The 25,954-nt window shown below is 40.0% G+C and overlaps 1 protein-coding gene across 6 annotated transcripts in view; it reads left to right on the plus strand.

Moving 5' to 3' along the window:
- The window catches only part of STAU2 (staufen double-stranded RNA binding protein 2), a 136,787-nt gene that overhangs the window by 43,067 nt on the left and 67,766 nt on the right, over nt 1-25,954 (plus strand). For all 6 annotated transcript variants that reach the window (XM_028736691.2, XM_028736690.2, XM_028736692.2 and 3 more), the window contains exons 9-12: nt 1,153-1,290; nt 5,292-5,423; nt 9,114-9,174; nt 22,332-22,639. In XM_028736691.2, coding sequence (XP_028592524.2) covers nt 1,153-1,290; nt 5,292-5,423; nt 9,114-9,174; nt 22,332-22,639 — 639 coding nt within the window. The remainder of the gene's footprint in view (nt 1-1,152; nt 1,291-5,291; nt 5,424-9,113; nt 9,175-22,331; nt 22,640-25,954) is intronic.

Raw genomic sequence — 25,954 nt, forward strand, 5'->3', positions numbered from 1 at the left:
ACATTTAACATCTTTAGCTTAGCTGACTTGCAGATCACTGCTGAAGTCTGTATGCAAACTTCATTCATACCTCAGTTATAAATTCTTCCTTACTATTGTGGCATAAGATCCAAACACATATGGCATTAGATAAATTATTTTGTGCCTTAATCTCCCTGCACATGTTACTGCCAGCGCACACTTCCACACTATCAGGTTTGATAGCTATCTGCATCAAGCAAGCATTTACCTTACACTTAATTTATCATGGGGGATGCTTTATATAGGCTGTCTGGGGGTGGTGGGGCGAGTGTCAACCTATCTTTCGATCTTGTCTTGTTGTGTAATGTTAGGAAAGCTAATCTCTCTGACCTTTCTCCTTTCCTGTCTTTATAAGTGGTCCAGTAAAATTCACCAAGCTCACAGTATTGTTGCAAGGACTGAAATGGACAAAACCCTTCAGAAGGGTGGGTTCCCTAAGTAGTTTCTATATTCTGTATAAATTTGGAATGATGTCTGAGGGAAACTCAAGGAGCAAGAATGCCTTGGTGCAAATCTGGGAGGTTTTATTGAGTATGGAAAGCTGAAATGAAAAATATTTTGGGAAAGGCACTCCACAGTTCTTTGTGCAATGTAAGGCAGAGGTTAGGCAACTTTTCTGTTTTGTTTTTTAGTGGAAGGTGGTAGGATCAGAGAAGACATCTATTCAGGCACCCCAGGCCTCAAACTCTAGAGCGAGAGAAAGCCAGAAAGTCCCTGAAACATTGTGCTGTGCAAACCGTCAAACCTTGGTTTCTAAAACTGGCTTGTTTCGACACACAATAGCTAATGCTGACCACAGTTTCCTGTTTGAATGAAAAAGGAAGCTGCCATTAACAGGAAATGAAAGCAAGAACTTCTGAACTCCTCCTTGCAGTATGCATATGAGAATGTTGTGGTTGTTTGAAAAAAGTTATTATACAGGTATAGTTTATTGTGCATAAGCAAGATGGGCGGATGCCACTTGTATGGCTATGTTTTCATATGATGACACCTGTGGAGATGTGTTCAGGAGTTCTCAACGGATGTAAACTGTTGGAAGTGGAATGGGTGAGAACGCACCTTCGCAAAGGAACATACTTTATAACTGTCTTTAGAACAAAGCCTGTTTCATTTCTTCCTCTTTCTTTTTAGACTGGACCAGAATATGGTCAAGGAATGAACCCCATTAGCCGTCTGGCTCAGATTCAACAGGCCAAAAGGGAAAAGGAACCAGAGTATCTTCTTATTTCAGAAAGGGGAATGCCTCGTCGCCGAGAGTTTGTTATGCAGGTGCCTCAAATTGTGTTCAGATTGGTGCTTTTTGCTCTACTTATTTTACTCTGACAAAATAAGAAGAAAAAAGGTTAACACAAGTATAATATTTCAAATGTTTTAAATAATCATTTAAAACTTCTTTTGTCATTCTCTGTTCAACTTTTCTTGCTATAGAAGCTAGCTAAAGAGAGGAACAGTGCTGTCATTTATTTTTTTCTCTGTGTTTAACTAGCTATCCCTGCCAAAAGGATGCATTTTTAGCACACAAACCTACATGTAAAATATACATCAGTACAAGTATCCAAATGTTTCCAAATGTTTGAAACCACTGGTTATCAGATTTGGGGAGCCCATGGGCACATATGGAATTCTGAGAATGTGGTGTGGGCATCACTCACAAAATGGTTGCCCCGGGGTGTGTCATAGCATAAATGGCTGCCACATCTAAAAGAGCAGAAAAAGATGCAGAACCACAAATTGTGCATATATGGAAAGCTTTAATAAAACAATGTTGGAAACATAAACAGCCAAACATGTTCCAAGAATCTCTGTTTCCAAACATTGCTAAGTCTGGTCTGTTGTGTTGCCTGTTGCTGGTGACATGTTGCAAATTAGAAGAAACACATACATAAATATTCCTGAATTCAGTTGTTGCATTAATATAAATGTATAGTCACAAGTAAAAAAGATGCATTCAGTGCTGGCTGGCTAGTAATCATACTCTTGTTATTATTTGCTTAAATATTGTTTATCCTACTCTTCAGTCAAAAAAGACTCCCAGAATGGCAGTACAGATCATGAAAACAAAGCCAGTCCCTGCTCAGACTTACACTCTGAAAAGACTGGACATAAAAGGATAATGGATTTGGATGGAGGAGGAAATAAGCAAATGCATTTACAAGTTCTTCATTATAAAAATATCAAACTCAGAATGGGAAAGAACAGCTCACTAGAGACAACTCATCAGAGAAGTGGTGGAAAACACGGCACCAGACTAGTGTGATGATTGAGGCTGAACATTATCTGCAGTGTACAGAAAAGACTCAGCAAGCAGTTTATTGTTTCAAGTCCAGGGAAAAGTGAATCAGTCAATACTGTAAAGCTTACCCCCCCAACAGTCATAAAATTGACAACACACCCTAAACGATCTCAAAACTTCAAGAGTTGTAGAACTGAGAGAGATCATTTGATGAGGTGGGGTTAAAGCCCCTTGCAAAAGAGCTCTTTGAAGCAGCACTTCTTTTATTAGGCAGGGAGAGGAGAAAGGAGCCTGCACTGTATAATGCAAGTTTCTTTGTTCTCTCCTCCACTTCCTACTGACATGCTTACTTAAAAGAGAGGCACAGAGCTACTTCAAAGGGCACTTTTGCAAAGGGCTTTAAGACAGTCCTTCCTATTCCATTTGATCCTCCATTTACAAGCATCCCCCTCCCCTCCTCCAACATCAGGGATGGCAAGGAGAAGTGTGGGAAGGCTCACAAAGCATAGGTCTGGCGATGCTCTTTTGACTGCAGTTCCCATACTTGGGAATCCCACTCACAAGCGATTTTACAGGTGGGCAGGAGAACCCACAACAATGTGATGTCAGTATTAAGGATCTAGCATCTGGAGCCAAAAAGGTTCCCGGCCCTGTTGTATAGCTAAAACTGGTCAGATGGTTTGTTGCAGGGGGACGGGGGGAGGGCTGTGATGAAAATTGCCTTGGCTTGTCATATAAGCATAGCTGCCAACCGTCCCTTATTTGGCGGGAAAGTCCCTTATCCCAGCGCTGTGTCCCGCTGCTGTCCCTTATTGATGATGTCCCTTAAATTTCCCGGGTTTCAAAGGAAGCAGCTCCTCTCCTTCCCTCCCTGCCAGCCAGGGAGGAGGGAGGCTCCAACTGTGTTGCTTGGCTGCGTTGCTCACCCAATAAGGTGTCTAAGAACGACTGGGGGGTGGAGCTTGCATGCCTTGTGCCAGTGAAATTGGCCGCATTGCCTGGGGGCTCGTCTTTGCTCAGCACTTCCCAGCGGAGAGGTGATGGTGGTTTTCCTTGCTGCACTGCCTTTGCCGGGTTGCTGTGCTGTGGGAACCACCACTTGAGGCTTTGTTTGGCTGCTAGCTGGGCTTTCTGCCTTTGGCTCTGAGGGGCTCAGAAGTTGAACATACCTGTGCTCTGAAAATCCCTTATTTTGGCTGCTGGTCCCTTATTTTCGAGGCTGCAGGTCCCTTATTTTCAAATCTGTAAGTTGACAGCTATGCATATAAGCCACCATTACTGGGCAGCAAAGGATGGGTGCAAGTCCAACTCTCATCTTTCTCCAGTGCAGTGCTGACTGCAGTTGGGAGAGGGCATCCCTAGCCATAATCAATCTAGAATATAGGAGGAAAGGAGAAAAGCTGTTATCTGTCTGTCCCACTTGCAGTCTGTCTCTCTCTCTCTCTCTCTCTCTCTCACACACACACACACACACACACACACACACACACACACACAAAAGCTAATACCCTTCTATCTGGTCATGAAAAAGAGAAAGGATGTTGGATACTGACAATTTTATAGACATATTACACATTATGCCTTCTCTTTGAAGGGACATTAGTTAGAATACACTCCCATCAAAGTTTTGCATTTTCAGGTCTTGCTGATTTCAATGGGAGAATTAAGCTTGTGTTTGAAACTCCTATGAAAAGCAACAAAGCTGTTTGACTGTAGTTTGATCCTGCCTGTTTCTTTTAGTTGAGATGTTTCTACTGGTTGTAAATAAACTTTGTAACCTAAGACACATGATACTGTTTTTGAAATTTTCATGCTAAAATCATATCACATTAGACAGAGACAGAGTCCCACAAGATTTATTATGGCCTTCACAAACTTATCAAAGTAAATTGTCTTTTGTATAAAGTGCCTAAACCATGTTTTCATTTGTTCTAATTGAATGTGGAAATAAAGTATCTAGAGATAATATGTTCATTTTTATCTGTCACACAAAGAGCAAGTTTAGATGTGATGAAATGGATCCAATTACTTATGCTGACCGTTAGATAAACAGAAGAAAACCTCTGATGACATTAGTTGGTGTTCTGTTCCCAAAGTTAATTTCAGCAAGCTTTTTCTTTGTAGTCAGACCTTTAATCCTTGATAGAGGTTACAATAATACCTAAACCAGCTTTACAGGTCTGAGAAAGAACAGTTCATGCATCATGCAATTAATTTTCACTTCATTGTAGTTTTCTAATTTTATTTTATTTTTAAACCAAAACATTACATTTGTAGCATAATTATACATGTCTATTCGGGAACAAACCCCTTTATGTTCAGTGGGACTTTTTCCCCAATAAGTGTCTATTGGATTGCAGCCCTAATCTCAGTTCACTTTCTTTAGGACTTCCTACCTGCACAGGTCTGACAAACCCTGAGCCTCACCATATTTCAGAAACACTGCAAAACGTTTGCAGTGAAATAAACATTTAGTTGCAAGGAATGCACAGAGAGTGCTTTTCATGATTGGATAGATAGCAGATTTTTTTTGTTTTGTGAATACATAATTTATATCAACCCTCTTATTTCCTTCAGCTAAGCAGAAAGTGTACAGGATTGCTGCATTTGTACTGATTTGAGGAAAGACTTATTTTCTTCAAAAAAATAATAATTCTGTACGATGCAGCTGAACTCCCAAATTCTGAAATTATGTAAGTGTGATCAAACACATTTCCCAAGAAATAAACTTTCAAATTGTACAGGTATACAGTACATTTCCTCTCATTTTATCTTCATAGCAACCCTATGAAATATGCTAGGTTGAGAGAAAATGACCCCTGAAAGTCACCAGTTAGTTTTGTGACTAAGAATTTGAACTCGGATTTCTCTTGATTCACAAGTTCAGTAGAAAAGTACTATAAGAACTTCAAATACGTGTTTGTGTCTTAAGACACTCACAAACTTCAGAAGTGCTTCTGTGCATAAGTATATTATTACTCTTACTTTCCAAGAACACTGTTATAATTATTAATGCTTTTTTGTTCTGTTTTACTAGGTCAAGGTAGGAAACGAGATTACAACAGGTACAGGCCCAAACAAGAAGATAGCAAAAAGAAATGCAGCTGAAGCAATCTTGCTACAGCTTGGCTATAAAGCCTCATCTCCACTTCAAGAACAGATGGAAAAGGTAAGAATTATACCTGATACAGGAGTGGGATATCTTCACGCTCCCTCAGCACCTGTGGCCCTCCAGATGTTGTTGGGCTCCACCTCCACAGCTGGTATGGGAGTCAGAGATGGTGAGAGTTGTAGTCCAGCAATATCTGGAAGGCCACAGGTCCCCATCCCTGACCTAAGACTTTAAATATATTCAGTCTCATTGCTGTGGGTAGATGTGTTCCCAGTTTGCTGTACCTAGATTTAGCTTTCTGTTGCAGTGGCTCGTAAGAGACAGCATCAAAAGAAAAACCCCAAAAGCAAAGCAAAGAGGCAGGATCTCAAGAAGGTTTTTTTAAAAAGTTAACCACATGACACAGTCCTTGTAAAATACTTGATGGAGGATGGATGGCGGCTAACAGATTGAGATTGAATCCTGACAAGACAGAAGTACTGTTTTTGGGGGACAGGAGGCGGGCAGGTGTGGAGGATTCCCTGGTCCTGAATGGGGTAACTGTGCCCCTGAAGGACCAGGTGCGCAGCCTGGGAGTCATTTTGGACTCACAGCTGTCCATGGAGGCACAGGTCAAATCTGTGTCCAGGGCAGCTGTTTACCAGCTCCATCTGGTACGTAGGCTGAGACCCTATCTGCCTGCGGACTGTCTCGCCAGAGTGGTGCATGCTCTGGTTATCTCCCGCTTGGACTACTGCAATGCACTCTACGTGGGGCTACCTTTGAAGGTGACTCGGAAACTACAATTAATCCAGAATGCGGCAGCTAGACTGGTGACTGGGGGCGGCCGCCGAGACCATATAACACCGGTCTTGAAAGACCTGCATTGGCTCCCAGTACGTTTCCGAGCACAATTCAAAGTGTTGGTGCTGACCTTTAAAGCCCTAAACGGCCTCGGTCCAGTATACCTGAAGGAGCGTCTCCACCCCCATCATTCTGCCCGGACGCTGAGGTCCAGCGCCGAGGGCCTTCTGGCGGTTCCCTCATTGCGAGAAGCAAAGCTACAGGGAACCAGGCAGAGGGCCTTCTCGGTAGTGGCGCCCGCCCTGTGGAACGCCCTTCCAGCAGATGTCAAAGCGATAAACAACTACCTGACATTCAGAAGACATCTTAAGGCAGCCCTGTTCAGGGAAGTTTTTAACATGTGATTTTACTGTATTTTTGGTTTTTATGGAAGCCGCCCAGAGTGGCTGGGGAGGCCCAGCCAGATGGGCGGGGTATAAATAATAAATTATTATTATTATTATTACTCAGTAGAGCAGAACTTTCCAAACTGTGTGTCGCATCACATTAGTGTGTCATCAGCTGCAGTGTGTAGGGGTTTCGTGCAAACACTCCCTGTGCTCCTCCCAAGGCTGGATTTGCTTAACCTTTGGTTTGCTAGTAAATCTGAATTATTGTGTCACAAAATGATTCAGGTCTAAAAAGCGTGTCACCGACATGAAAAATTTGGAAAGCTCTGCATTAGAGTGAAGCGTTGATTAGGTGTCTTCTGTGGAGAAACTCTGGGGCTCTGAAGATCCTTAGGATAAGTGGTTTGAGGGTGGAAGCTCTCACCATCATTTTGAAGCCTTGCCTCTTTTGGTTTTTAGTGCTTCCTGGCAAGGGGAGATGCTTCTTCACCTGATGTCAGTTGTTTGATAAGTAGGCAGCCCTGCCCACCTGTCAAAATGACCTGTGCAGCTTGGGGATCTTAGTATCTGACCACTAACTGGAAATTTTTCCCTGCCCGTGGTCTGCCTGAAAGCAGGTTTCAGACGTAATTGTGATGAATTGAACCCAGGATCTTCTGCATGAAAAGTGTGTGCTCTACCACAGAGTACAACCCTTTCCCCATGCAATGCCTGCATCCATCTAAATCCTTATTCCAAGCACATTCAGACACGGTTCTGAACTGAAACCTTTCCATAGTGTAATATATGGGATTTTGCCAAGAGCTGCTACTGAAGGATAATAAAACTAGTCCTCAAACATCTTGTGGTAGATCAAATTGTGATCCCACACCCCTGAGCAAATTCATTATAGTAACAAAATGAGTTCCTTTCAAGTAGAGCTGTTGCCTTGTTAAAGAATTAATAATTGATTAAGCAATTTATTACATTTGCATATGAAAATTGCATACGAGTTAAAATATTTTTTTCTAAAGGAACGAACCTGTGCTTGTTGTCAGACAGCGCATGCATGCGTCCTGGCAGGCATCACAGAAGAAAAGGCATCCATTGCAATTTGAGAGACAAGGGGTAACACCTCCTAAGATGGTGCTTGCCTTGTATGGTTCTTATAAACATTTGTATTAAATGCTGCCCAGTTTAATCATGGACACCTTTTTGGTCAACTGAAAGCTTTTAAATAACTTTATCTAACCAAGAAAATCTACAGTGCTTGGAGCTTCTTAGATTAAGGGGGAAACAGCCATTAAGAGGAGACATGAAAATCTTGCATGGCATTGAATAAGTGGATACAGAATATGTTTTTTCCCCTCCTTCTGGGAGAAAAACTGGGAGCCATCCAATGACACAGATTGACAGGAAATTCCAGAGAGTGCGTAATTAAATTATGGAATTTGTGGTAACAACATGTGGTGATGGCCCTTAGCTTAGATTACTTTAGAAGGGGATTCAACAAACACGTGGAAGAAGAATCAGTCAGTGGCTACTAGTCATGATGACTGTATTATCAGCTTCAGATTTAGAAGCAGTATGGGCACCCATGACTACTTGTTGCAAAAGAACAATGTTTCTGAGTATCTGTTCCCAGGGCGTATGGGGTGTTAGGAGAGAGGTAGTATCTCTGGTGGGAGACACATCGTGCTCCTTCTGGGGTAGTTTGCCCAACTTTGGTTCCCAGTCTGCACTCAGCTCTCACCTGTGGCTCCCAGAAGCTGTCAGTATGAAGTAGCAGCCACATCATGGTGAGTTAGGGACTTCCCCTGCATGAGAAGACAGGCTTGGGCAGATTGAGTGGACGAGACGAATAGTAGGTTCAACAATCAAGAAGCTGGCTTTTGCCCGTGCTGTAGAGGGAAGTGAGGGGCAGGTGATGCTCATCAACCTGGGAAGGTAACCCATGTAGGAGAAGGAAAAGTCTGATCTTAAACCTCCACTGCCTTGAGGAGGAGAAAAGTCTAAGGAGTAAATGCTGCACAAATCAGAGGAGTCCCTAAGACAGTTGGATGGCATCTTGTACGCCTCCTTCTGGCAAGTCCTGCAGCCCAGCTGGTGCCAGATGTATTGCTCTGCTTTCTTTTGGACCACATCAGTGAGGCCGAGAGGCAGGTCTTGTCATCTGTGCATCCCAGGACCTCAGTACACACTGCCCAGGCTTGCCCCCCAGGGAGGTCACTTCTGTGCTAATGCAGAGTTTGACTTCAGACCTAGAGGCGTATCATATTGTCTCTTGAGACAGATGGATGCTAACTACATCCTGTTGCTGGATGGCAAAAACAGGAGACAGTTTCATGTCGTATTTGTGGGCTTCTCAGAGACATCTGTTGGCCATTGTGGAAAATAGGGTGTTGCACAAGATGGATACCGGTATTTAGTTTAATCCAGCAGGACTCTACTGATTTTCTTATTGATAAAACAGTGCAGCAGAACTTTCTAAACATCCTACCCCTGCTGACAAATTTCTATGTATACTGAAATGTTATTTCACAGTATTTATGCTTTATATCATGCAGTCATTTTTGTTCTTGTTTATCTTTGTCAGCCAGGTGACATCAAGGGGTGGAATGGCCAAAATGTTGAATATCCTGAATCAGCAAATAACAGTAAGTGACATTTCTATATTCATTCATTTTTAATATTCTCTCACCTTCTGCTCCGCATTAAACTACCATTTTAAAATTATTATAGATAATGTTAGTTTATCCAGGACATTTTTTCTGGTACAGTATATGTCTTTTTTTTTTAAGGTTTATAGTCTTGTGAAGAAAGATGGTAGCCTATGTTGTGCTTGTGAAATGGTACATCGCAATATTTTTCTTTTCTATTTTGCAATGCGTGCGTTGCCTAATACTTTATTAATTCCCCCCTTCCACTTTTTAGTCTTTGGCTAGCAATCTGAACATGAGATTATGATTGAAGGGTAAAAGACTGGAACAAAATTTCAGATATTGTAGAGGTATCAGTTATGCTTGTTCCATAAGGTTGGTTTGTTGATGTTTTTATGTTGTCCTTCTGCTCTTGATGGTTGGCATCTGAGAAGTGGAAATCTAGAAAGGCTTGACTTCTAAAGATTCCCAGAGCATATGTAAAACCATAGAGATCATTAATGAAGTTCTCTTGCCCGTTTCAAAGGTTGTGTGAGTAGACCTAATCATCCGACTGAGTCTAAGAACTCTTGGCTTGGGAAAATGTCCTGAAGCATTTGTAATTTCTTCCCAATGAATTCATTTTGAGATACACAAATTTTAAACGATTCTCTAGAGGCCATGGTTTTTAAAAACAGATGATCTTTGGTCCTGTGGAAAAACATGGCTTGAACTAAAATTTGGGTGAACAGATATTGAACGTTCTTAGCGCAAATCCACATCATACATTTAAAGTACCCCCAATGCATGTTTAAAGCACGTAACTTCTCCCCAAGAATCCAGGGAACTCTGGTTTGTTAAGAGTGCTAGGAATTGTAGCTCTGAAACTTCAGTTCCCAGGTATCTGCCCCTAGTCCATCTTCTTCTTCCAAGAATGTTACTCTGTCCTCAAACTTGCCATAATTTCCTCTAATCTTATAATGAAGCTTCTTCCGGCTTCTCTCAAATTCCTGACATCATTGTTTCTCCTTCTGCTTGCCTTTCCTCATTTTTGTGGTTCCCTTTGGCCCTCCTGAACATTTACTGCTTCACACATTTCATCCAGCTGTCTTTCCTGATGCACATCACTGACAACCTCTGAGACACTGGCAAAGAAGTAAAAACAAAAACCCTAACTCTTAAGCTTAAAAAGTACCTTGGAAATTTATGTTTCTGATCCAGTTCATCTTGTGTTAATAGTAGCTGAAAAGACTATAGTTAGTTTCTGATATAAGAGTTCCTGATACACCTGAGCCCCACCCATCTCAAAACAGGACACCGGGTAATCCAGTTGAAGCTGGCTTTATGGGTGTGAAAGACCAGTTTTAATGGATCTGGAGAATATAGATTAGTACATGTCTGTGCAGATTAAGGCCAGGCTTGTGCATATGTGTAACAGCTGCTTCTTAAGCAGAATTCACCCCATTACATTTTAACATGCTTAACTTGTTCATGTCAATATTGAATTTAAATTTTGGCTAAATAAACCATCTATGGCCTTTAAAACTGGGGTGGTTGTGGTGGTGTTTTTGCTTGTTGCTATGTTATGCATTTTCACATTTTGATATTGTAAACTGCCCTGTGGTCCTCAGATGAAGGGCGGTACAGGAATTTAATAAATAAAATAAATAAAAATAATTAATAAGTTTATATAACATCTAACAGTATTTTAAAATCACTGTATATTTTTCATCATTATAGATCAGAACACTTGTCAAAGCACAGTTTTGTTGAAATATAGGAGATGGGTGGTTAGATAGATTTAACCCCACAAAAGCTAATTGCAATATCTAGGGTGACTGTTGGGTATTGAGAGTGTTGTGATTGGTGCCAGAACTCCAAGAAGGCCTTTTCTGCAAAGAACCAAGAAAAAAAATGACTATGCCATAGAATGTATCTGTTGGCCGTAGAAAAGATGGATGCCCAGGGTGGAACTACATACTACCTCAGAGGAAAACAGTGGTGTCTCTCAGGAACGAGTGTATTTACCAAATAATGAACGTGAAGGGGGCATTTTCAAAGGTGGATTGGTAGGAAATAGGGGGGTGGTTGACACCCCCCCCCCCTTGGCAACTACTCATTGATTCTCCTTGGCAACTACTCCCTCACCCCCCCCCCAAGTAATTTTTCCTACCTGCCGGCATTATTTCTGGTCTTAGAATCAGAATTGTAACAAAACATGGCCAAAAGGGAGAGATTGTGTGTGCTGAAGAAAGGTAGGATTAAGCACCCCCCATCATCTACTCATACATATCCTCACAGGTCCACCTTAGTGTTATGAATCAAACACAAGTTGGGAATCCCTTGTTTGTCTCATACTATGTAGACCTGCTCTCAGGGAACCTAGGATCTGTATTCCTTTAGGCATTCTATGCTGATAATAAAGAGTCCGTGTGTGTGTGTGTGTGTGTGTGTCTGAATCTGTAGCTTTTAGGATCCCTAGCTTTTAGTCAATCCAAACAAAAGCACTTATGGCATTTATAAAAAACAAACATACATGACACTCTTCTTGGGTGTTGGTCTAACCACAGAGTTTAGACTGGCTGGAACAACCAGTCTGTCACAATAAGAGAAGCTTGGAACTGTGGGCTTGTACCTGTCAGTCCCCTACTGCATTCTTGCAAAAGTTTTACATGAAATTTCCAGCTGAAGTGAGTCCAGGTTCAGTGCCTCCAACTCTGACACCGTTTTTCCCCCTGGCCCTGCTCCTGTGCCCTTATCACAAAAAATAAAACAGGTTAAGCAGCTGACTCGCAAAGAAATTGCTATAGTAGTATAATATGTAGGAAGATAAAATGGTCCTCAGAATATCTTTTAAGGACCTCTAGTTCCAATAACCTGTTTTGGTAGGTCAGTTAGAATTATACATGTTTTGCATTGCGAGGGCTTCAGTAGAGTAAAGCCCATCTGCAAGAAGTATCAGTCATCCATGGAAATGAAACCTTCCCATTTCCAAACTGAAAGCTAATTTGGAAAGGTAACTACCATTTTCTGTAGCTTTTCTAATGTTTAAAATGTGTTTTTGTTAAAGTAGTGTTTCCATGCTGTATAGATCTTCAAAGACTCTTTATAACATGGAAGTCATAGTTAACCTTCCAGTACCGACAGGGAACCTTTTAAATAAAAAAAAAAATCACTTGATAATTTACAGTGCAATCCTGAACATAGAATCTCTCTCTCATATTCTCTCTCTCATATATATATATATATATATATATATATATATATGCAGGTTTTGGTGTCCTCGGGTGTCTTCCCGTGTAAAAGTTGGGGTGTCTAGGCGACGTTTCGACGAGGTCTCACTCGTCATCTTCAGGCTGGTGCTTTCGGCTTCTTGTTACTGGAGCCGAAAGCACCAGCCTGAAGATGACGAGTGAGACCTCGTCGAAACGTCGCCTAGACACCCCAACTTTTACACGGGAAGACACCCGAGGACACCAAAACCTGCATACCTATACCCGTGAAAATCTACGAAAGCAAATATATATATATATATATATATATAGATAGATAGATAGATAGATAGATAGTCCAGGAGCACCTTAGAGACCAACTAAGTTTGTTCTTGGTATAAGCTTTCGTGTGCATGCACACTTCTCCAGATACACAAAAGTTTATACCAAGAACAAACTTAGTTGGTCTCTGAGGTGCGCTGCTGGACAATCCCAAGGGTCATCTAGTCCAACCCCCTGCAATGCAGGAATCTCAGCTAAAGTATCCATGGCAGATGGCCATCAATCTGTTTAAAAACCTCCAAGGAAGGAGAGTCCACCACTTCTCGTGAGAGTCTGCTCCACTGCTGAACAGCTCTTGCTATCAGAAAGTTTTTCCGAATGTTTAGTTGGAATCTCCTTTCTTGCAACTGCCATTGGTTCAAGTCCTACCCTCTAGAGCAGGAGAAAACAAACATGCTCCCTCCTCCATGTGACAGCCCTTAAGATATTTCAAGATGGCTATCATATCTGCTCTCAGACTTCTCTTTTCCAGGCTAAACATACCCAGCTCCTTCAAGCGTTCCTCATAAGGCTTAGTTTCCAGACCCTTGTTTGTCTTGGTTGCCCTCCTCTGACCACACTCAGTTTTCCCTTGCCTCTGTATCCTGAAACCCAGGAGAATATGATCACTTCCTCCCAAGTTTCCGAGTACTTCCAATCCATCAATCAGTTCCTCCCTGTTGGTGAGGACCAGGTCCAAGATAGAGGACCCCCTTCTTGGTTCTTCCATCTTCTGGGAAATGAAATTGTCAGCAATGGCATAGTTTGAATCCCAACAGATATCAGGGAAGTTGAAGCCCCCCATGATTACTATTTCTCTCCTTTTTGAATGTTTGGTAACGTCTAAACAGAACTGAGTTCTGTTGAATTGAATGGTTTTATAACTAGGTGAGTGGGGTTAGGATTGCAACTTTAGGGTCAAATAGTCATGGCAGCCCATTCAAAAAAGGGAAAAACAAAAAATCAAAACCCAGAATAAAACAGTTTAGCTCTGGTTATATCACAATCAGTGTTCAAAATAATCTTTCTTCAAGGTCATGTGACTTCTAAAAGTACATCAGATAGAACTTAAAATTGAAAACAACATTAGAACATAGTTAATCAGAATCATGGTTTAAACAAGTTCTTCTTAATATACATCAGGATTAAATTCAGTCTACATCTGAAATGTTCATGTGAAAATCCAAAACCATGGAAAACCTTTTATTTGAAAACACTTGTTTTTCTTCCCTAACTCATTTATTACTTTGGACTTTTGCATGAAATCAGGAACTTTGTTCCTTAGGAGTCCATCTGCTCCTGCTGTTTGTTCACCATCTGAAATCATAATCATCTGTTTGTGACACACTAATCATTTTCACAGTAACTAATTGTGATGTCACAAACAGATGATTATGATTTCAGGTGGTGAACAGCCAGCAGGAACTAATGAACTCCCAAGGAACAAAGAAGAATAAGCATGGAGAAAAGCAGATATTCATGTCATAGGGTTTTCCCTCTTCCAAATCTAAGTTTGTCTGAATATAACAATTTATGTTTATTGGACAGTACCAGGTAAGAAGCCATGTCAAAACAATTTTAAGCACTGTTTACCAAAATCCCCTAGAAATATATTGTCAATATATGAGGGGAAATAATTTAATAAGAGTGTCAGAACATACACATTTACTTCATAGTTACTAATATTTTTTGATAAACCAAGTACATTAAGGCAGTTATTTATGAAATTTTGCATGCTCATAGGTTTTCATCTGAAATGAGAAACATACTTGTTTGACATTTATAGACCTTGTGTTTGAATAATTTTGTGAATTCTCTTTTGCACGTCTCCATATGTTTCTTTTGATCCAGGGACAGGGAATGTTAGTGGAGCCCTCCTGTGGCTAATTTAACACTTGTGAATTTTCTATGGATGATAATGAGTCACTTCAAGATTGAATAAAATGTATTCCTTATGTTTGCTATATGAGAAAGTCAAAGCTGATAGGCAGGGTGATACTTTTTTACAATTGTGTTTTGCTAGTTTATCTTGAGAGCTTTTTATTGTTTGCAAAGATTCAGTGTTTTTCTCTTTTGGTCTCTGAGGTCCCACAGTTGTGTTCTGCACTTGGGCAGAGCCATTGCCAAAACCTTCAAGAGCTTCAGCTAGGGAGTCTGCACTCTTGGCCCTGCCCCTCCCATCTAAGGGCAGCAGAAAATTCTTCCACCCATGTTCTGATGGGTAGGATTGGTACATTCTTCTAAATGCATTGAGAACTGTATCTCTCAAAAAAATTCCTGCCTCTACGTGCCTTTGGAGCTTTATTTTCCTTGCCTTTCTATTAGCTAAGCCTTTATCCTTCTGATTTGTTTATTTCAAATGCATGTGATTAAAAAACATTTTTCTTTATGGCCCAGGTGCCTATAGTGCAGTGGTACATCTAGCATCTACCTTTGACCACAGTATCCTCTTAACTCTCTCAAGGGAACTTCCTCTCAATTGCCACAGTGCAGGAACAGTTCTTCTAGAACTGGGATAGAGTCCTACATCACAATATCTGATCCATAAGCTTTTGAGTATAGAAAATGCATCAACTTTGAAGGTGTCCCCAGATCTACTTCATGTGCATCGATAACTAGACACTCCTATGCATCTTTGTAGACTTGATTCTATTCCTTTGTTTCTATAAAACAATTTGGCTCTGTTTGTTGTCTGACCTTCCAGATCTTGGAACATGTATTGTCTTTCGAACCAGAATGGCTATCTTCCTTTCTCATTTATGCCCAATCCCATGTCAGTCTCTACATATAATTCACAGATTTAAGGATATTGTATATTTTCTCATCCACACGCTAACCTTCTCTGGAAGATTCTGTTGAACCTGTGTCTTCCATTCATTTTGTCCTCCTGCATGGGCAAACTCTTCATACCTGCAACAGAAACAGGAAACCTGTGACATTCCAGATGTTGTTGGACAGAGACGATGAGATTTGAAGGCTTCCTCTCTTGTCTTCAACCATATGTGACCTTCAGCTCCTTTCTAATAAGATGGCCTTTTTGGTTGTGACTATATCTATCAACAAGGTTAAGAAACTGGCTGCCTTGAATCATGATCCAACTTTCTTGTGCATCCTTTGACCAGACCTCAGCTTTCTACCTAAAGCTGTCTTTCATTTCAACTTGAACAAAGACATGAATGTTCCTCTTCTAGATTGATGGACCATAGTGAACCATAGTGAATCTGTCAGTTCTTACATTAAAAGATTATTGCTACCACTTCTTTCTGTTACCATAAACTTGCATGCATCAGTTTTCTTCAGTTTTGTTTGCTAGCTTGTTCCCTTGGCTCCCACAGTTTTTGACGTAGTGTTGAGACATATCTTTATCAGCACAAGCTAGTTACGAATAGATACTACATTCTGCTGTATCTGTCATTTCACTGAGTCACCCATGCTGTTGGGTTTGCCCAGTTTTTGTGATGTTATACCTTTTGTGTCTGATGATGCAGATATTTTGTTAATGAAACAGCACCATCAAATATGTAATTTATAATACTTGCAGTAATTACCATTGCTGTCATTGACACTCCTAGAATTTCCACTTAAGGAACTGAATCCATTACCACTACACTTTTTGCCTCTTCTCTAAGATGTATAATTTAGTGTCTAAAAGATTAAAAAAAAAAGGCAACAGACTTAGCTTAGTGGATTTATTTCTTGCAGGTCACAAAGCCACAGTGCACTCAATCTTGATCTTCACCCTGCCTTATCCCAAAACCCTTAAAACCCAGATATTAGAAAACAAAAAGACATGCCAGAGCCCTGTATAAGCCTCCATTCTGCTAAAGGAGAAGTACACACACAAAGGCTTACTGGATCAGAAACTGTAGTCCTTGGTTAGATGTGCACATTGGAATGCACATCTGAGTGCAGATACTACCTGTCAGCACTGTTTTCAGTATAATGTCCATTTCTCATCTTCATTCTGATTAAGCAAGTCACACATAAATACTGGGGGAGGTGATAGTGTTAACCTGTCTTAAATAAATGCAGAAACACAACAGAAAATATTTGAGATGACAACATAATGTGAATCACTCTTCAAAACTCTTTGTAGAGTGCTGCTACCTGAACTCACTGCCCATTAAGTAAAAAATAGCAGAGCCATTGGTATTCCAGAAGAATTCAGTTGAGCAATGGCAGAGGTGTCGTGAAAAAAGCAGAATACATGTGAACTGCAGTTGAACCTGACTCTCCCACTCTTACTGTGTTGTCTACTCTTGGTAAAATAGCGACTGAACAGCCACTCTGTTTACCAGTACTGTTGTAGATGGCTGTTGTGATCACATTCTTGTGTTTTGCTGTTCCTTTTTTTTCATGGATGTTTCTTGGAAATTCCAAAAGTGATACTTGAAAACCATTCTCAAGAGTTTAAATTGCCTGGCATTTCGTGCAAACTGAATATGAGCATATAAGCACAATGTCTTCATGCTTGTATTTCTGCTCTTTTCTATTACTATTGAAAGGGTGCCTCAGAGTGTATTTTCTGTGCCTTTTTGTGAAAATTAATTTATGATGGTACCAAAGGTACTGACAATTTGATTGTTATTACTGACTGAATAGAGAAATGCTTGGAATTATTTCATCACGACTCAGGTTAATAACATGTTTCAGCAATACAGTTCTGTATAAGAGTCCCCATGAGGCTGTTCAGAATATATTAAATATATACTAAACATAAAGTGCATTATATCATATTGTCAAACCATGGTTTCATATTATGGGCATAATTAGAATAGACCTGAACTTCTTGTGCTACGATTTCTAAATCTTTCTATGTTCCTGACAAACCATAGTTTGCTGTTGCATCTGAATGTGACAAGCTATGGTGGTATCCAGTGGTATCACCCTACTGTTGGAAAGCGTACATCAGTAGAATGAGGAGCGGTGGGATTACATCTTCCACTGCAGGTCCCCAATCTGCTCCAAAGCCTTGGGTGCCCTCTGGAGCAGATTTAGGGGGACTGTCGGAAGCTTGTAGGAAAGAGGGGAAATTACTGGAAATTGTTTCCCTCTTAACACAGATGTCTTCCATCAGTAGATTAACACCATTGGTTACAACCCTATGGTTTGAGCAAATCATGAGTTTTAGTTGAAATCAGGATCACAAACCAGAGTCTAGCATTCCTGCCAAGAGCCAGTGTGGGGAGAGGAAGGAGGGGCAATGTGTGAGTCCAAAACTCTGTTCTATCTGACTGCACAAATTGTGTACACATCCTGAGAAATACGTTTTGGATTGCTGTAGTTGATATGTTCCAAGACTTTTAGTCAAACTCTGAAAGAGATTGTAAAGTCAGAGATTGTGTAATTTCTGACCATTTTCTTAATAACAGCAACTTGCAAACCTACCACATGGTAGGTGTTTTTGAAGACTACTGTCCTATGAATACTGGGGGGGGGGGGAGTCACTAATGGTCCTATAAAAGCAGACCATTCTGAGACGCAGACGATGACAGCACAGTCTCTGTACTTCTCCTTGGTTGAGGCTCATAAGTAACTTTCCGTCCTCTTTCTCTTGTGGCGAGACTATAACTTAGTATGGTTGCATACAGGTTGCATTTTGTTTTCTTTTTTCTTTCTGTAAATGGTTAGCAGAACTGTTAAGCAAACATTTTAATGGTTTTTTAAAAAATGGATTAGACAGATTCATGGAGGAGAGGTCTGTCAGTGGTTGTTAATTTTGAATTGGGACCTCACTTTATAAGAAAGTAATCTTCTGAATACCAGATGCTGGGAACAATTAGGAATAGCTGCCACCCTTGTGTCCTGTTGCTTGTGAGTTTCCAGTAGTATCTGGCTAGCAGTTCTTGGAAACTGAATGGTGGACTAGAGCAGGACTTCCTTGATAGCGCCATGAATGAGCTTGATCACATTCAATACTCATATTGATAGCTAATTGCATTTTATTGCTTCTTTTATTTATTACATTGTATTGCAGTTTGAATAATAATATTATTATTCAAATTATAATACAATAAAACACAATAGTATAAGAAATAAAAGAAGCAATTAAAATGCAGTTAAAAACCACTGGACTAGTGGAATATTGTTCTAAACCAGCAAGGCAATCCTCAAGCAGTTTTTGAAACAAAAGATTGCGTTTGAGACTACTGTTTCAAGAAAACCTCTCTAGAGTTTTTAAATAATGAGTGATTACCACTGTCTTTCCAGTCTGCATATTTTTCTAATATAATTGTATACAGACCTTCATACATATGTATCTATTTACTTTCTTAAATGGGGGTGGGGATTGATAGTTGCTCCGCTGAGAGACCAGCTTCATTTGGCTCATTTCTTCGCTGACCTATTTCCATTCTAACTGGTCATTAGAACTGCTACCTTTAGTTTGGTTGTTTTCATTTTCCTGCCTTTTTCAGACTGTGTTGTGTCTTTTATATTACAAGCCTATGTGAAAAGCCTGTCTTTTTAAAATTGATCTTATGTAAGTTACTCTGGGACGCGGGTGGCGCTGTGGGTTAAACCACAGAGCCTAGGACTTGCCAATCAGAAGGTCAGCAGTTCGAATCCCTGCGACGGGGTGAGCTCCCGTTGCTCAGTCTCTGCTCCTGCCAACCTAGCAGTTCGGAAGCATGTCAAAGTGCAAGTAGAAGGTAAACGGTGGGAAGGTAAACGGTGTTTTCGTGCGCTGCTCTGGTTCGCCAGAAGTGGCTTAGTCATGCTGGCCACATGACCCGGAAGCTGTACACCGGCTCCCTCGGCCAATAAAGCGAGATGAGCGCCACAACCCCAGAGTCGGTCACGACTGGACCTAATGGTCAGGGGTCCTTTACCTTTAAGCCACTCTGGGAGCCTTTTTGACTGAGGAGCAGGTTAAAAATGTTTTAAATAAATAAACATGTCACAAAGCATTTTACCTACACAAGTTGTATTCATTGTTATGGAAATAAACCAATTACAGTCATACCTTGGTGACTGTAGTCACCAAGTGACTGTAGTAACTTGAGTGTTTTGGCTCTTGAATGCCGCAAACCTGGAAGTGAGTGTTCGGTTTGCGAACGTTTTTTGGAAGCCAAACGTCTGATGCGGCTTCTGCGGCTTCTGATTGAGGGGAGGAAGCTCCTGCAGCCAATCAGAAGCTGCGCCTTGGTTTTCAAACGTTTTTGGAAGTTGAACGGACTTCCGGAACAGATTCTTTTCGAGAACCAAGGTAACACTGTACTAGGCTTTTTTCTTCTTGTTGTGTGTTTTGTTTAGTAAAAGTTAAATGCTTTTAATATAGCCACTAAAAGAAAACTTTAGTATTTTAATTTTTTTTAAGGAGTCTTTAATGTTACAGGTCTATGAAAATTCAGTGGCTGCAGGCACTTCCTATTGTTCCCCATGTGTAGGGAAAGGTTGGGTCAATCTATAAGTGCTCCTCAAACTTTCTGTAACATTTTTTTATTCTAATCTAGAAGAAGTAAGATACTATTCATGTAGTACTCTGTGTCACAGACATAATCCTCCTATTTAATATTAAAATTGATATACAGTTATACACAGTTCGCTATTTATGATCAAAAGCCAGTATGTTTGAAAAAGAAATAACCAGGAAGTTGAAAGGTTTTTCTTAATCACCAACTTAAGTATTGCAAAGCTATAATGTAATGCATTAACTGGTCTTTAAAATAAAGTTTAAAAGTAACTAGAATTTATAGTTTCTGCAGCGAAACCCCTATTTTGTTCCCTTTATAGATAGTAGTGGAAATACAGGAAAATGTTATTATATGATGTTACTTAAAACATGAGATTATTTTTATAAATATTGTTGGTAGTAGATGGGAATGGCAGAAACCTCAAAGGAGTATTGTGTGACATAATTTGTTGACGTGTATAGTGCTTCCAAATCCTCAAAACAAAAGGTGTTACATAAGTGGAAAGTCCTTGTCATTATTGCTAATTGAATGATGTTATTACAGTAATGTGGATACAATTGAAAAACATATGGTATATTATGTGGGAGAGTTTTTTATTCATCCTATGCTCCATATTAGTTGTTTTAACATTTAAAAAGATTAGTAATCTGGACGAATTCCCGACTATTGTTCCAGACAGCAGTTAGATATTTGGGTGGATCATGTAAAAACACTGAAAAGGCTGAGAGAGCATGTGAAATGTTTGTTTGAAGTGATATTACATCAGTGGACTAGACATCTGTACTTTTTGATGTGGTTTGAAAAGGTTTATAGTATTGTACTGGAATTTTAAATGGGTTTTCTTTCACCATATTACTTCTGTTATTATTTCTGAACAAATACATGTATTTTGTTCATGTCCTGCTATTTAAAATGTTGCATCTGTATATATCTGAAGAGCTTTTATGGAGACTGGATTTGCATTAGGCCACATTCAAAGGAAACGTGAGCCCTTCACCATCTGTATTGGCATTGTCCCTTGATTTTCTCTGCAAATATGCCAGCAGAAATCATATATCTATTACTTCCCACTGTATTTCACCATCTCGGTTACAAAAGTTTTGTGTTTTTCTGATTGTCATGGTGCGACAGAAGGAGCAAGGCACAGATTTCAGGCATTTATTAAAGTGATGTATTTAATATGTTGTGCCCTGAAGATTCTTAAACTGAATCAGATCCCTTCATCTAGCCCAGTATTGTTTCCTCTGTGACTGGCAGCTCTCACAAGATCTCAGGAAGATGTCTTTCTCAGCCCTGCTCTCTGATATCATTTTAACTGAAGAAGTGAAGTACAGTGGTGCCTCGCAAGACGAAATTAATTCGTTCTGCGAGTTTTTTCGTCTTGCGAATTTTTCGTCTTGCGAAGCACGGTTTCCCATAGGATTAACGGTTTTAAGAAAAAGGAAACAAACTTGCAAGACGTTTTCATCTTGCGAAGCAAGCCCATAGGGAAATTCGTCTTGCGAAGCAACTCAAAAAACCAAAAACCCTTTCGTCTTGCGAGTTTTTCGTCTTGCGAGGCATTCGTCTTGCGAGGTACCACTGTACTGAACACAGAAGCTTTGCAGAAAAACCTGTGCTAGGCCAGTGAGCTATGGGCCACCAAAGGTTGGGTGGAACATTGAACCCCAAAATGATTGATCCAAACCTTGTTGCATTTGTATGTTGAACCTGAATGAGCCCAAGTAAAGTGTCAGATGTACTGTCTTCCCTCTCTTTTGAGGTTAATCAGCCAGCTTTATTTTAAAGCAGGATGCCTGGTTCAAATATAACTCTAAGCCAGGACTCAGGAAAAAGGAAATCAAAGCTGTGGGGAAATCTCCCAACAACCATGTTGGAAGGTGGGAGGCTGAAGCCTGATGTTTTGTTTGGGGTTGTTCAGGTTTGGCATTATGTGTGAATGTGGCCTCATATATACTGCCCTGCACTGAAAAATGGCATAATAATATTATTATGCATTTCTGGAAGATGGCTAAAATTTAAGTGTATCTTCCACATAGAGAAGCAAGAAACAGATGCCACGATATCATCACTGATGATGATTGACAATGATGAGACTTGTGAGGATGAAACTGATGGTTTCAATAAGAGGTATCTGAAAGTAGAATGTGTTTACTGGCAATGTTCTGTTTGGTAATATTTAAACAATTACAGGTAGAGTAAAAAGGGTCTTTGTTCTTGTTTTCAGCACCAAAGGGAATACTCCATCTCTCTCCTGATGTTTATCAAGAAATGGAAGCGAGCCGCAACAAAGCATCCCCTGGTACCCCTGTAAACTATTTGTCCTCCAAGGAAATGAGCCAAGCATCTAGTTGTTTCTTCAGCAGATCTCCTGCCACTAATAATACAGCTACAATTGCCAGGGAACTGCTCATGAACGGAACATCTCCCACTGCTGAAGCTATAGGACTGAAAGGAATGTCAGTCACTGCCCCTTGTTCTACGGTGCAACCTTCAAAGCAACTGGAATATCTGGCAAGGATCCAAGGCTTTCAGGTATGGGTGGACTTGAATAAAAGGCATTGTATAGCCATTATCTGCAGAATTACTTTAGCTATTTATTTATTTATTTATTTATTTATTTATTTATTTATTTATAAGATTTAGAGTTGTAAGAATGTCAAAGGATCCTGTATATATTCCAATGATTTTGTTACTGTCTTGTCTGTTGCCACCTGAAACTTGATTTCCATTGGGATGGGGGGAAGTAACGCTTATAGTGCTCCTAAATAATCATGCACAGCATGGACGGAAGAATATATAATGGTTTGGTATTAATTTAAATACTGTCCTGTGACAAAAGGCCACAGGGTTTTAATGTATTTTTAATCTTTGTTGGAAGCCGCCCAGAGTGGCTGGGGAAACTCAGCCAGATGAGCGGGGTATAAATAATAAATTATTATTATTATTATTATTATTATTATTATTGACAACAAGAACTTAAATAACAATTGTTTTGATACAACTTGTAATAAAATACAATCCTCAAAATATTTAGAAATTACTTCAGTCACAGTTGCCCTCCTCACAAAGCCTGGTAGAAGAGGTGTGTCTTCACCTGTTTCATAAAGAAAAACAACAATGTCACTAGGCACACCTTGGTGATGAGGGTATTCTACAGACATGGAGCCACCATTGAAAAGGCCCTTCCATGGACCCCAGCACTACATATGTCATCCTGTGCAGGGACCACTAGTTCAGGTATCATCCATTGATTTTACAGGATGGGCAGATGGATATGTGAGAAGGCATTCTCCTCGCTTATATACCTCGGACCTAGCCATTCAGGTATTTAAAGTGTAAGCACCTTGACTTGGGCTGGAAGACAAAATGACAACCAGTCAACTTGTTTTTAAATGTGGGTTTTATGTACTAGGCCTGCTACTCCTACAAGCACGTTTTGCACTAATTGCAATTTCTGGAGCATCTTCAAGGACAGCCTGATGTAGAACATGTTACAGTTGTCCACCTTGGAGGTTGTCAGAGCCTGAGTGACCATAGCCATGGTATCTTATTGAAGAATGGCTGCAGCTGGTGCACCAACTGAAGCAAAGCATAAGTACTTCTTTATCCACCCAGGCTACTTGGGCCTGAAGTGACAGTGATGGTTCAAGGAGCACCCCCAAACTAAACAACTTGAAGGCAGGTGAAACCTGGTCAAAAACAAGTCATTTCTACAACTTCTGTATATGGAACCAACTTCTCTCAGCACTTTCCATCAGAGGTCACCCAGTGCTATTCTCTGGAGCCACCCTTGGAAATAAGAGCAGAACCACGGAAAAACACTGCACCCCATCTCCTCAGGGAGTCAAAGAAGATACCACAGTAAGTGGTATTGAAAGCGCTGAAAAGCCAATAAATTTCAGCAGGGTCACACTCCCCTGCCCTTCTTCCAATGAAGATCATCAGCTAGGACAACCAAGGCCATTTCCACCCCCACCAGGCCTAGACACAGATCCAAGCATGGCTGAAGCTGCCCCATCATCTTTTCAAGTACCTAACCCAGAAGGGGAATGTATACTTGTTAGTTAAATATTTCCATCATAAGAAGTATTGGCATGTATCTAACTAGCCCCTTTTATTTCAAAAAATGTGTTTGCTTGTGCAGCAGGGATTCTTTTATTTTTCTAACCAACCTAAAGCTGCTTTTTAACCTTTGAGGTGGTGGTGAATAATTAAAAGTGGCTCCTGATGTGTTCTGGCGGACGGTTTGAGGTTTGCAAAAAGAAAAGAGAACCCGTTTAAAACCAAAGGAAGGAAATCAGATCTTGCACTTGCTAACACTCACATTATAGCTTCTGTTAAAAAAAATAAATCAGTTATATACTTTCAGGCTTTCTTGGCGCTAGGAAAGAGAAACATTGAAAGCTTGCCCTAACTGAGTTGCCGTGCCAGTTAGAGGTGGATATCTTGTGTCCCTCAGTTCATCTGCATATAGTAGGATCAGACAAATCTTGATGAAAGGAAATTCAATCCTCAAAAGTTTTCATTATCTCTTACATCTTTCTTTCACATCTTGTTGAATTGCTTTCAGTGCTTTATTTTCATTAGAGAAAACACAATTTATAGTAACATTTTCACCAACTTGCTTACTTCCTTAGCTGTAAGATACAGTTACTAGGGACTGATTGTTTGTGCTTTTCCTATCTACTTGCCCCCCCTCTCCGCCCCCCAATTCTTGATTGGTCTTGAAAAATAGAATCCTTGTTTCCTTTTTTGCCCAGGTTGCTGCTGGTCATTCTACATGAACTTCAGTAGATATTCTCTCTAATTCCCACTTATTTCTTCAGTGTATCAAGAAACTGGTGATTTTGGCTTCCTACCCGCACCCCTTTTGTTCAGTTCAGCTTAATACCTTGGCTGCCTGAGTTTTTGGAATGAGCATGAAGCTCTGTGCTGGATCACTGAGCACTGAGGAGAGTGTTGAACAGAATCTCTGTGGGAAATGGCTTAGTGGGCTGTCAAGTGCCTATCACCAGTCTCTTCACCATCTCACTACAGAAAGCGCTTTCTGTTCAAGATCTTAAAAGCCTTTTTTTTCCCTTTACAGGTTAGTTATATCACACAGGTTTACCAGAGAAGAAAATAGTGCATTGACCAGGATAGCGCTTATTTCATACTCCTTGAATGCCTCAGAGTTGTCTGTGGCTTTTCTTTAGACAAATTATTAGTTCCTGTGTGCTTGCTGAGAACAATAAACATTAAAATGTCTATTTCTTAATTATAAACACATCTTTGTTCCACACTGACAATTGAGCGTACACATTCCATATTTCAAAAAAATTAACTAAACAATAAAAGAACTACTTCCCAAGAGGCATTGTTTACTATAATAAGAATAAGTATATTAATTTTTTAAAACCTAATTGGACGGTCTCCAACGTCCAACTAGAAGATATACCTTTTAAAAATACGTATTTTTATTTAAGCTTTAATTTTCTGTATTCATTATATATATGTAAAACACACATATGTTACAAGCCATCAATATTTGAGACACACATACACTGCATGCTAGGCAAGTCTATTAAATTATTCATTACCCATTATTACAGGGCTCTGTTATTAAAAGAGCGGTGCTGTACTTTGATTCAGTTCGAATTAATGAAGCCAAGTACTTAACAAATTTTACAGTATCTGTATAAAGCATTCTTATTGTTCAGGTTTAGGATTATTATTTAAGCCACTTGCTTGGAGGCTTATTAAACAAAATGAGCTGCACATAAAAGAAGCGCTGCTATTTTAATGTTTACTTGCAATTTTGTTCATTGCTTCATAACTTAAACAGAAAAAAAGTTTTTTTAAAAGCTA

This window comes from Podarcis muralis, chromosome 8, assembly GCF_964188315.1.
Source record: "Podarcis muralis chromosome 8, rPodMur119.hap1.1, whole genome shotgun sequence".
Classification (NCBI taxonomy): domain Eukaryota; kingdom Metazoa; phylum Chordata; class Lepidosauria; order Squamata; family Lacertidae; genus Podarcis; species Podarcis muralis.